Source organism: Diplotaxodon limnothrissa, linkage group LG22 (assembly GCF_057381915.1).
Source record: "Diplotaxodon limnothrissa isolate DT_005_m linkage group LG22, D_limnothrissa_male_GT1.1, whole genome shotgun sequence".
NCBI lineage: Eukaryota > Metazoa > Chordata > Actinopteri > Cichliformes > Cichlidae > Diplotaxodon > Diplotaxodon limnothrissa.
The window spans coordinates 11,038,253-11,051,771 of NC_140616.1; the positions used below are offsets into that span (position 1 = coordinate 11,038,253).

At 44.2% G+C, this 13,519-nt stretch overlaps 1 protein-coding gene across 1 annotated transcript in view; it reads right to left on the bottom strand.

The window, feature by feature from the left end:
- Window positions 1-13,519, bottom strand: part of ext1c (exostoses (multiple) 1c) — a 109,594-nt gene that overhangs the window by 13,490 nt on the left and 82,585 nt on the right. Inside the window, exon 3 of the mRNA XM_085346943.1 lies at window positions 7,502-7,595. Coding sequence (XP_085203069.1) covers window positions 7,502-7,595 — 94 coding nt within the window. The remainder of the gene's footprint in view (window positions 1-7,501; window positions 7,596-13,519) is intronic.

The window sequence follows — 13,519 nt, forward strand, 5'->3', positions numbered from 1 at the left end:
TTGGTTGAGTGTGGAGTAAGTGCATATGAGAGCATGAGGGTGGGAATGGATGTTTGTATCTGTGTGTGCCTGTATGTCTGTCTCTATATGTCAGGTTGGGTGTCAGGCGCCACCTCTCTGGGGACATCTCAGGCCCTCCAAGGTTTGGAGGCCTATCTCCCCCTACCACCACTTCCCCTGCCAGTGGCGGACCCCCTCAGACATCGGTGCGTTGGTGGTTCTTTGTGTCCGGGGATGGGCGTCCAGGTACACACCGGCTCACTCCTTGGCGGCCGCTTATCGGGGCCTGGAGCCTGGGGCTCGCTCGGGCCACTTCGGAGGTGGGGTGCCCCCGGCCTCTCGGCCTGGGGCTCGGTCACTCAGGCGCAGCTGGCTGCCGGCGGAGCTCACGGGCGCGTCACTGCAACTCCCCCTGGCTTCTGCTCCGCGGCTGCTGAGTGAGCCCTCATCTGGGACTCTCCTCAGCTCTTTCCGGGACAGTGGCGCAGCTGCCCCTCTGTTGGTCTTCCTTGGTCTCTTGTGTTCTGGGGGCCTCTGGATGTCTGGAGTTTTGATCTCCTCCACACCTGCTTCACGCCCTGGAGGACGGGGCTGTGGCCCCCCCACACCCTCTAGCAGATTATTACATGAAGGAACCTTTTAAAAAAACAAAAAACAAGCGCGTCCATGCTCACAGGTGTACACACGGGTGATCACACCCACAAACTACACCCTTTTTGGCTCCTACCTCAAAGCACACTGTGTTCTGTTGATCTTATGTGCTGCACAATAATGTTTAATATTTAGTATTTACTGTCATATTCCCATATATCATTGTGATGTTGTTTATTCTATTACTCTTGTTTTCTTCTGCTTGCTTTCTTTTTTCTTTCTCAGCAGGTGATCCAGGTGATTGATATATGCATTTTTTTTCTCTGCCCGTTCTGTTGGTTTTTGTCTTTTGCCCTTCTCCCCCGTCCCTCTTCTCAGCTGTTTCTCTTTCCCTCTTTCTTTCTCCCCTTCTTTCCCCCAGTCAAGTCTGTCCCGTATTCAGTAAGTGAAAATAAAATAAACAATAAAAGGTGAATCAAATGGACCATTACGGCAAGGCTGGGATGGTCAGTTTGGTAAAGTAAATCCGTTGGGCATCTTTCTTTGCCTTTAGACAACAATTCTGATGGCAAAAGAGCCAAACGGGACAGGCCAAAAAAAAAAAAACAAAAAAAAAAACAAAAAAAAAAAAATGCTTCATTGAAGTGGATTTTTGATGTTGTCTTATTTCTTCATTTACTGACAGGTTTTTGATGTTGTTCTCCTTTTTTTTGCTACCCTTGCACCCCCTTTGGTCTTCCCCTCTCTGTAAATCTATCAGATTTTCTCCTTGTTTACTTGGTTTTTTCAATTTCTGTTTGCAGCACTTTCATCTCATCCTGCTCAGTTTTTCTTTCTACTCACTGTGGTCTAGACTGTTGGTAGATCTGGGTTTGTTTCCACCTTTTTTTTTTAAAATTAAACCACCAGAGAGAACTGATGGCACTAAACCCAGGATGTAGTGAGACTGCAAAATTTGGCTTTGTGGGAGAGAACATTTGCACGTGTGAGGCCGAAGCTGTAATCACGCTGCGTTACATACATAGATCTGGCTGTGCACGACTAATTCTTGAGAATACATAGAGCCACCCAAGAACCAAGCAGGCCTGCTTTGCCAGAGCCTTCCTTTTTTAAACGCGTAGGTTGCAGTGTCATAGGTTGTTGTTGTTTCCCAAAGAAAAGCGGATTTTGAAACTGGTAACGTGCAGAGAATGCCATGTGAAATTCACAGTCAAAAACAGGCTTATATCCACAGTTGACATCCAGTGAGTCAAAATAGGTTCCTTCTGATTCAGCCCTCCTTAGCTGCTGGCTTGGGCTCCCCTTTGGCAATAAATGCTATAGCTTGATATACAGCTGCATGAATACAATATGCGAGATATGTGAAGACTTATCGAAGTGTCTGAAATGTAACATTCCAACTTCCCCCTTAGTGTGTTTGTTGGGCAGCTTAGATAATGTCACTTCAGAAAAGAATATCGCCCATATGGTTTTCACTGCCCTATGCATAGCCAAGAAAACAGTCCTCATGAACTGGAAAAATAAAAATAATCTTAATTCTAACCAATATAGAAATTATCTATTAGATTACATTAGTCTTGATACAGCCTCTGCCACCACATCAGATCAATTGCTCTGGGCTCCTTTGATCAGCTCCATCACCTAGTGGGGGTGGGGGGTCATAGTTTGGTCCCGCCTTCACTGTTGTGATTGGTGTGGGGGTAGGGACAGGCTTAGGGCGTCGGGGGGTTCCCCGGAGGCATCTTCCTTGGGGGTGCAGAGGAGGCTACCCCCCCTCTGTCCCCTTCTGGCTGCCTCTGCCTCAATTTTATCCCACAACTTAGACATTCACATTACTCACACTCTCATTACACATACATATAGGATCTTGGGGGTGGGCACGATACACGGAGTCCAAAGTACCATCAGGGTGTACACCCCACCCCTGGCATCGTTGCCCACCTCTCAATTTTAAATACACGTAGACATTGAGGGCTAGCAGGAGGGACCATGCGCTTACCTGCTGCTCTCTGGCAGGTAGCTCCATGCCCTCCTGGGTTTTAAATGCACCTTAGAACACACATGCATCAACATTACAATGAGCGGGTGGAGGGAGGTTTGGAGTCTTCTCTCACCCCCGTTCTCTGCGACCTGCTGGAGCAGGGGGGCTAGGACTAGGAGGAGGAGTTGGCCGTCCGACTGCGGTCTGGAGTGTGGAGCCTTCCTGCTGCTGCGGAGTCGGGGCGGTCTGCCTCCCCCCACCGCAGGGAAAAGGGAAACACCACCTGGGTCTGGGTGCAGTTCCCCCCTCCAGGGGCGAGGGCACCTAGACCCGGTTTGTAGAGTACGCTTGGGGAGTGTGATCGTGTGTACAGCGTCTCTTTATGTCTGTCTCCACGTTGGTTGAGTGTGGAGTAAGTGCATATGAGAGCATGAGGGTGGGAATGGATGTTTGTATCTGTGTGTGCCTGTATGTCTGTGTCTATATGTCAGGTTGGGTGTCAGGCGCCACCTCTCTGGGGACATCTCAGGCCCTCCAAGGTTTGGAGGCCTATCTCCCCCTACCACCACTTCCCCTGCCAGTGGCGGACCCCCTCAGACATCGGTGCGTTGGTGGTTCTTTGTGTCCGGGGATGGGCGTCCAGGTACACACCGGCTCACTCCTTGGCGGCCGCTTATCGGGGCCTGGAGCCTGGGGCTCGCTCGGGCCACTTCGGAGGTGGGGTGCCCCCGGCCTCTCGGCCTGGGGCTCGGTCACTCAGGCGCAGCTGGCTGCCGGCGGAGCTCACGGGCGCGTCACTGCAACTCCCCCTGGCTTCTGCTCCGCGGCTGCTGAGTGAGCCCTCATCTGGGACTCTCCTCAGCTCTTTCCGGGACAGTGGCGCAGCTGCCCCTCTGTTGGTCTTCCTTGGTCTCTTGTGTTCTGGGGGCCTCTGGATGTCTGGAGTTTTGATCTCCTCCACACCTGCTTCACGCCCTGGAGGACGGGGCTGTGGCCCCCCCACACCCTCTAGCAGATTATTACATGAAGGAACCTTTTAAAAAACAAAAAACAAGCGCGTCCATGCTCACAGGTGTACACACGGGTGATCACACCCACAAACTACACCCTTTTTGGCTCCTACCTCAAAGCACACTGTGTTCTGTTGATCTTATGTGCTGCACAATAATGTTTAACATTTAGTATTTACTGTCATATTCCCATATATCATTGTGATGTTGTTTATTCTATTACTCTTGTTCTCTTCTGCTTGCTTTCTTTTTTCTTTCTCAGCAGGTGATCCAGGTGATTGATATATGCATTTTTTTTCTCTGCCCGTTCTGTTGGTTTTTGTCTTTTGCCCTTCTCCCCCGTCCCTCTTCTCAGCTGTTTCTCTTTCCCTCTTTCTTTCTCCCCTTCTTTCCCCCAGTCAAGTCTGTCCCGTATTCAGTAAGTGAAAATAAAATAAACAATAAAAGGTGAATCAAATGGACCATTACGGCAAGGCTGGGATGGTCAGTTTGGTAAAGTAAATCCGTTGGGTATCTTTCTTTGCCTTTAGACAACAATTCTGATGGCAAAAGAGCCAAACGGGACAGGCCAAAAAAAAAAAAAAAAACAAAAAAACAAAAAAACAAAAAATGCTTCATTGAAGTGGATTTTTGATGTTGTCTTATTTCTTCATTTACTGACAGGTTTTTGATGTTGTTCTCCTTTTTTTTGCTACCCTTGCACCCCCTTTGGTCTTCCCCTCTCTGTAAATCTATCAGATTTTCTCCTTGTTTACTTGGTTTTTTCAATTTCTGTTTGCAGCACTTTCATCTCATCCTGCTCAGTTTTTCTTTCTACTCACTGTGGTCTAGACTGTTGGTAGATCTGGGTTTGTTTCCACCTTTTTTTTTTAAAATTAAACCACCAGAGAGAACAGCACCGGCAGCTGATATTGTAGAAATCAACCACTCTCTCCGGCCCATCGAGACTTCCACGCTCCAGCGTTCCATCGGAGAATCAACCTGCTGAAGGACACTCGAGCAGGACCTGCACGTGCATGCGTGTGTGGGAATTAGCACCTGGTTAAAACAAGGTCAAATGAAGATCCTCGAGTGATAATCCAAGGCCTTTAATTTTAATTTTGCAGCAGCTCACCGGAGCCTTCTCCCTGAGAGATAAATCACTGTGAGGGTGAGCTTCAAACGTTTTAAAGCCCCCTCTGCCTGGAGGTAGAGGAAAATGAAGGCCTCTGTGCTGTGTAGTTGTTTTTGGTTTGTTTGCATTGGGAGACGAACAAGGGATGGTGTATGTGGAGGAGTGTGCAAATGTGTGTCTGTGTGTATACTGGAAAGCTGGCAGCAAGTTTCCTACCACAGTGGTAATTGCCAGTTCTTCTGTGGGCTTGGCTAGCACCAAAAAAATAATACAAAAAAATGAAAAATGAAAAATAAAGAGTACACAAGTGAAAAATCTTAAAAAGCGCCTTGAAAGGAAGAGAGAGAGAGAGAGAGAGGCTGATACGGAGGAAAAAACAAGAAAAAAAAAGGAAGGCAAAGAGGAGAAAGGGACCGTGACAGCTACCTGCTGCCAAGCCGAGTGGGTTGTGTGTGGATTTGTCCATTCAGCAGACATCAGCGGCGGTGGGGCAGGCTGCCACTCCCATAGATGCTTCCGGACTATTCACGCAGTTAGAAACACACACTCACACACACCACGTAGCCCCAGAGAGCAGTGCAGCCAGGGAACACTGTAGCAGCCAGAGAGTTCAGTGTTCGGCAAAGCTAAAAACAGCCACTGCTGCTTCCTGCACTGGTGTGAGACCATCAACTTGGGTGGCAGAGTGAGAACTACAGCACACTGTTAAAGCGTTTAAACTATTCTCTCACTCCACTGCCTGTGGTGTCTTTATTGTTTGTGTGCTTGCACATTTCACTGATGGACTTAAATGAAGGATCCTAGAGTTTGTATAAGTGCTCGCTCGCGTCTGTGTGTGTTAATGGATCCATTTTAGGCTAAAAGGCCTTTCAAATAGCAAATAAAGACTTTATGGCTCAATCTGCATTCAGCATAGCACAAAGGTCTGGGGCAAAACATTTGCAGATGTGACCATTAAGGTGTCAACAACCAAAAACACTGCACAAACCGCAGCTTTGGAACATAAACATTCTGCATTCTTTGCACTTCCCTGTTGATTCCCTTGTGAGATGGAGCTTGTTCGGCATGAACGGTTTCACTGCGGTTTAGTTATTCTAACAGCGTTGTGGGAAAATCAGCAGATAATGCTTTGATAGTTACTGTGTTAGTATAGTACATGTGGGATTTTATCTGATTGTTTATGCAGGATTTAGTAAAGTCCTGAAAATAACAACAGCGTTTTGTAAAGAGAAAACTTTTGAATCATGTTTTTATTAGTATGTTACTACATATGCTTGAAAGTAATTACGATTGGTAAGCACACAGAGTCATGTGAAAAAGGTTTTCAGGACTCTGTGCAGTCCAGTGAAAAACCCCATGATTCAGTAGACGTAACCTTCTAGAACAAGTAGCAATAACTCGAATTGTTTTCTGTAGAACTTTCTCTCACATTGTTGTGAAGGAATTTTTGCCCATTCTTCTTTATAGAATTGCTTCACTTGATTGACGTTTGTGCTAACTCATTTATCCGCAGCTCTCTTAAAGTCCTGCCACTGCATTTCAATCAGGTTGTGGTCTGGACTGTGACTGGGCCATTGCAGCACCTCGACTTTTTTATTTTTTTCAGCCATTCAGGTGCGGATTTACTGCTGTGCTTGGGATCATTGCAATGTTGCATGACCCAATTTTAGCCTTGCTTTAGCTGTCAGATAGTCAGAGTTCACGGTCAACTTAATGACTGCAAGATGCTCAGGTGCTGTGCCTGCAACACGAGCTCAAATCATTGCACTTTTACCAATTTGCACACTTTTGCTATGAGGTGTATGTGCCGTGTTTGGTTTTTATTAAATGTGGTGCTGGTTTTCTCCTGGCAACCTTTGCAAACAAGCCATTCTTGTTCAGTCGTCTTCTAATTGGACTGTCGTGAGCTTCAAATTTAACATGCTAACTGAGCCCTGGGGAGTGTGAGATTTGTAGTTTGTAGTTTATCCGAACATTGCATGGAGTAACCTTGTTGTGAATTTGCTAGGGCGTTCACTCCTGGGAAGACTGGCAGCTGTCCCGAATGTTTTCCACTTGTGAACAGTCTTTCGTGCAGTAGAATGATGGACTTCAAATTATTTAGAAACGTCCTTAGAACCCTTCCCAGATTGATGGGTAGCAACAAATGCTGCTCTGAGGTCACTGTTGATGTCTTTCCTCTCTGGCATTGTGTTAAACGCACACTTAAATGTTCCAGACCGGCAAACCAAAACCTCTGCTTTTATAGAGGTGCTCACATTTGATCCTTTTATCAGCTGCATTTTATTAGTATTCCCTGGACGCTTTAACCTCTTAATACGTATAAAAGCAGTAGGGATGGACTTTTTCACAGGACTGTAGAGACTCCTGTGAAACCTCTCATTATCACACTGTACGCCTTTTGCATAAAACATAATAATGTAAGCTTGTTTGAAACCAAGTTTAAATTGGCAACATTAACCATTCATAATCAAATAAGTAAAAATCTGGCATGATAATAAGATCATCTAATTTGCTTCATTCAGCTCCTGTTGGTATCTTAAGCAAAGAGCCCACCAACTGTTAGATCCTGACTCAAATAACACTAAAGCTCATCGGTACATGAAAGTGTGTAATATGCATGAGCAAGAACAGAAATATATCTAATCTCCAGAGAAATCAATAAAACTGTTGAATCTTTAAGCCATTATTTCGCATAGATGACTGGGCCTGAGAAATGTAGGTGTAAATCGTGAAAAATGACCTATGAGACTTTAAGGTGAATAATGGTCATAGCCAGCATTGTGCACAACAATATATATTTACCTGCAGTGACTCCAGGAAGCGGAAGGAGCCCAAGCGCCGACCTCGAGGCACCAAACAGAACGTGGAGTTGTGGAGGAGCTCCTGGTAATCAAACCTAGCAAAGTGGAATTATAACACATTGTTAGTCTTTATCAACATGCATATATGCAGAGGCAGCATTCATTCCTTATTAGCAACTGACCTTTTAATCCACAGGAGTTATTAAAAGCAGGCATAGCGAGTCATTTGTCATGATTCTGGCTACCTAACCAAGCTATGCAAAGTTTTGTAAGACAGCAGAAAGGTGGAAAAAGAAGAAATGTTATTGTGGCTGGAACCAGTTAAAGGAGAAACTAAAATCTAGAATTAGTCTCAATATTAATATGCTAACTGGTATATTAAAATTAATATTGCTACAGTCAGAATAGTTTTGTAAAAGCAGTGATGATTAAAAGCCGTCACAGTGTGAAGGCCTAATCTACTAAAATGATAGCGAACAAATCGAATACATAGTCTGCCAATGTGGCAGCACATGCTCCCTCTAATACATCAAATTTAACATCTGTCACACATTAAATAAACCAGGATTTTTGTGGCTTTTCATTTCTGATATTTAGTCATAATGGCTCAGATTATGTGCCGTCATAAATCTTCCCTCTGCAGACACGTTGGCACCAGTACAGATAGCTACTGCATGTTGGAAAAGTATCTATCACTGAGCTCATAAGTAAATATGCCCTAATCTCTCTTCTCTGTTGTAGACAAGATGACTTGAACTCATGCCAAGTAAGAAATTTTGAGTGTACCCCTCCCACTGGCTGAGGTCCACTGCCTCACACTCGTATTTCATACTTCTACGATGCACAAGATGCCAAATGGAAACCCCTGAAACAATACTCTCCTTCATACCCTGAGTGGAACGGCAACGGTCGAGTGGCGTAACGGTTTCATGGTAAAGAACTGCGGGGAAGAGTAAACAGATGAGGAAACAAACGGCCTCTTAAGCGAAAGTTCAACTTTCCCCCTTCTTTCTTCCTCCTCCACATCTCATCACTCCACCTCCCTGTTTAAGTCACCCCGCTCTTTTTCCTCAGCCCTCCCATGTCTCGGCATCCGGCGCTCGGCTTGTTGATTTGCAGCAGGAACATCACTGCAAAATATGCCTCCTATTAATCTTCTCGCACCCTCATTCATCTAACCCTTCATGAGTGACAAGATCCAGTCTTCCTTTGCTCCCCAGATGACAAAATTGGGCTTCCATTGCTCATGTTGGCAACGGTTAACACTGGCAGTTCTGGAGTTCAAGATCTGAAAGGATGTCACTGTTATAGCTCAGCGTTGGCTGCGTATCCACTATAAATGTGTCAAAACACACCGAACAGACACACACAGACCTACACAAACACTGGCATCAGTTTACTGAAAGACAGGCCTGTCTGGCGTTAGCTCCAGCTCCGCTCTGATATTCCTCCACCTGTTGATGGAGCTGACAGAGAGATATCTCCACTGTTTTATGCACATGCATACACGCGTAGGTGTGTGATGAGGATCTGTTTGCATGTACAACAGCACCAAACTCCAGTGAGCAGCGCTGATGTACATTTGAAATTAATCTTCCAGCAAAAATAACCGTCATGACTGTTAAAGAGATTTGCACAATGTATTTCTGAGGATTTGCTGTCCAAATCTTGTTCCAAGCTTGAGATTTGGGTAAAGATATGCGTTTAGTTATGCATGAGCAAATGAATTTGTAGATTGCATCTGTGAAAACGTACAGCTCCTCGGTGTATTCGTGTGTCTGAGCAAAGGGAATAAATAAATGTGTAAGTGAGAGTGTGTGCCGCATTCAAAAGTAAATGTCTTTTCTTCTGGAGTAAACACACTGACGTTTTTGGGCTTGCTGGTCTGAGAATACACAGATATTCTCCTAAACTGTGTATATGAGTGTGCACGTGCCTTTGCATCCATCGTATCTAATGCGAAACAGCGGGACCCCGTTGCATTTTTTAAACGTAGCGAGACCGAGCTGGTTAGCCTGACCCACTTCTGTCTCCGGGTTCTGTTGCCTCTGCGTCCCTGCATATGTTTTAATGTGTGTTTGATAATGCATAACTGCGACTCAGCTTGTCTGCATGCAAGTCCGTACAAGTCCGTTTGTTAAATTTTTGTTTGGAAATCTAGATTTTTCTCTAAAACGATTTAAATCTGGGCACTATCTGCTTCCAAGCAGTCACAATGTACAGCAACGCACTAGCTGTCCTCGTGCCACACTTAGAATGCCCCCCTGCAAGTCCTATTCTCTAAGTGCTTCAACCACCATCTGGAACATGTGCTCGATCACTTCCACGGTGTCAAAACGATGACCCTTCACCTCATATTTTGTACTGAGGAAAAGGAAGAAGCTGCAGGGAGTCAAATCTGGTGAGCAGGGTGCTTTGACACACTGTGAGCAGGCAGACACTGACACAGTGACACGCACCACAGTTCAAGTTGTTTGCACTGAATGTTCTCCCTCACACCCGTCAGAACTTTGCAATGCAACTTGGTGCTGACAGTCTAACCCTTGGGGATGAATTCATAGCGCACAACCCTCTGAATGCTGAAGAAAAGTGCAAGCAGTGAGCTTGTCACGTACCTAAGGCCTCCATCACGTTAGTTAAAATTCAACTCAAAATGTAGCCACGTAGCGGTCCTTCACATTCCTTTTCATACACACAGATTAGTATCCCTACTTTACATTAGCAACGTATGACAAATTTCCACAACTGCACATCAGCCTGCCTACATTAAACAGCAGCTGAGCGGCAAAATTTGTTGGTTTGTAAGTCGAGGAAGCGTCATTTTAAATGAGAACATAACCATGTGTATGAGTGAATAACTGAGTCAGTGTTTCTGTGAGTGGAGTAGGTAAACCCTGTGAAATAACAATGACTCACTTTGTATTAATGTACGAGTGTGTGACTGCATAGAGGTAATTCTATATTGTGCCAAAAAAGGAGTGCACCGCACTGGATCCCCTGCGTGATAATGTGGGAAAGTATGCATGATGCATGTAATGTGCACACAACGATCTGCATTTTCAGTATTGTGGGGTAAACTTCTGCACATCGCATGCTCGGGTCTCCTCCTCCATCTCTCAGTCCCTTCCCCCCGTTTGACTACCACAGGGTTTAGAGCCGTTAGCTGCTCTTCTCCTCACCTCTGGAACTCCATCCCAGATATTCATAACACTGACTCTTTCCCCACTTTCATATCCTGTCTCAAAATTCACCTCTTTAAACATGATCATCTTCCACATGAATCCTCTGTTTTTAAATGATTTTATATAGTGTAAACTTGTTCCACTGGCTTCGATATTCGCTTACTTTTTGTTACTGCCGGCTAACTGCACCAAATCAAAATATGATTACATGCCTGTGTTGCATGTGCTACTTGTTTCAGCTGACCTGAGACGGGTGGAACAAGTATTGATTTGGGCAATGATGCTTATTAAATGACTTAAACTATCTCTTTTCATTTATTTCAGAACCACGGTAGTTATTTTTGTACACCTGTGAAACTTGTACTTAACATTTTGACACTGGGTGTTGTCTGAATACATTTCCATCTCATTTGTATGCCCCTGATTGCATATTGAGTGTTTGTGGTTTTGTGATGAAGGGTTCTGATTATGTGTACATAATCTGTAGAAGTCAGCACTGCTCTGTGTTTGCATTTGTGCGTGCTTTTGCGTATATGTGTATAAACACACACACACACACACTGCAGCCTTCCAACTTTTTTTCTAATCTCCATGCCTCCCAAGAGAAGAGCTATAGTTAAATATTAAACATCCAATATGGGGGCAATCTACGTAGATGGATAAGAGAAGTTGATTTGTAGTCAAGACACACACTCGCGCTCTCTTTTTCCTCTTTTACAAAAACACACACAGATTTATGCCTGATATCTTCATATTTCTATCTTTTTTTAATATGTATTTTTGTCTCATACAGTCACAGTCTCTCTCGCTCTCTCGCTCACTAATGTGCACACACAAAGTGCACAGTGCACAGCAGTTTTTCTCTCTTTAAGTCAAGTCATTGGGCTCAGTATGATACCCATATCATCAAAGCTGTGTTTACTAAGATGGCACCACTCTGAGTTTCTGACTGTGTGTGCATGCCTGTTTTTTTGGGGTGTCTGATAAGCAAATCTGCTTCTCTTCTGCCCTGTCATCTCCCGATTCCTTTTCTCTCCCTTGCTCAAACATCAGCTTCACCCTCCCTGACATTCTCTTCCTTTCATATCTATATATATATATATATATATATATATATATATATATATATATATATATATATATATATATATATATACATACATATATTAGGGCTGCCACGATTTGTCGACTAGTCACGATTACGTCGACTATCAAAATCGTCGACGACTGATTTAATAGTCGACGTGTCGTTTGAAGCTTTGTAAGATCGCAAAAGACGCAGGAATAATAGCAGGATTTAAGAGTGTAATAACGGACTGAAACAGAAGATGGCAGCACAGCATGTACAAGGATGCCAGCTGCCGTTAAACCCCGAAGAAGAAGAAGCAGCTGTGTCCCAGAATTCATAGCGCGGCCCAGCTTAGTTTCCAACAATGGCGGTAGCTAGTTAGTTTTAATATTACTCTTATTATTCTTTCTGGGTCACAAAATAAACGTTTAACATATTTTCAGGCGAGAATGTAGCTGTGTAAACCTCAAATATCGGCTCAGTTTCAGGACACCACATATTTTCAAAAGCGCTCCGACGTTTTCGGAGACGTCTGTTACCCACTAGCTCGATAGCTAGCCGGGGGCTAGGTCACTAGCGCCGTGAGAACACCGGACTCCCGGCAAATTGTTTTCAAACCCACCGCCGTCTTTCGCGACTCAGGTTAAATATATATGAGTCACTTAGATAAATTAAAAATGTTGTTGTTTGGCTTTTTTTTTTTTTTTTTTTTTTGTATTTTATTTGTTCCTGAGTAAATCGGTTTGGCTGAGATTAAAGTTATAGTTTTTACACAGCTGAATGAACGTCAAGCAGACAGCTGATTATCAGAAGTGTGAGATGCTGGAGAATATACTCCGGTGTCCTGTTATATTTTAGATAGCAAGGAGTTTATTAAACTTTACCGAAACAATCTGCAAATTTCATTAAAATTGAATAAACTATCATCTTGTCTTTATTTTTAGTTAGCACCTTAAAAGCTTAAAGCTGTAAGCTAATGATAGTTATATAAGAGCAGATGCTGCTGGTGCAATAAGCTGTAGTTTTACGTCCAGTGGATGATGATCTGATTAGTCGACTAATCGCATAAATAATCGGTGACTAGTCGACTATCAAAATAATCGTTTGTGGCAGCCCTAACATATATACACACATATTCGGTTTTCCTTTCTGTCTCTTTCACCCACACATTCTCTCTCTCATTCTATACTAAACACTGACTAATGAATATTGACTAAGTGTAAACGGAGAGGTGAGGGATGGAGGAAAAGAGGAGGGGGAGGGGGGGTGGATGCTCCTTGAGTGACAGGAGCTTCTGGTCAGTTGATTTCCACTCTGCTTCCTGTAAAGGTCAGGTGTCGATGGAGCGTGAACGTGCTCCAGTATTTGTGTGTTTGCATGCGTGAGCACGAGCGCGAGGCTCACAAAGGTTATGGATTAGCTGCCACGGTGCTAACAGGCCACTGTCTGTGCTTTTCACTCTCATGTACAGCTCAGCGAGCACAGTATGACCTGCATGACAGAGTTGGACTGTCTCTGTAATTTCAGCACACGTCTTACAAATTACGGCCAAAACTGTAGGCCCAAGCAACCCTCATTTACATGTTTCATTTAGTTTTTTGTAAAATGTTGCAAAGGACCAATTGATCAAGGCATCAAGACAAATGAGAGCTAGGAGTAATGGGAGTTTCTGTTGCTGAAAAATCCAGTGGAATAATATCCAATAATTATGGCTTATTCTCCCAAAATATTCAGCATATCCAGACCTCTGCTGCCTGCCTGCTTAGTC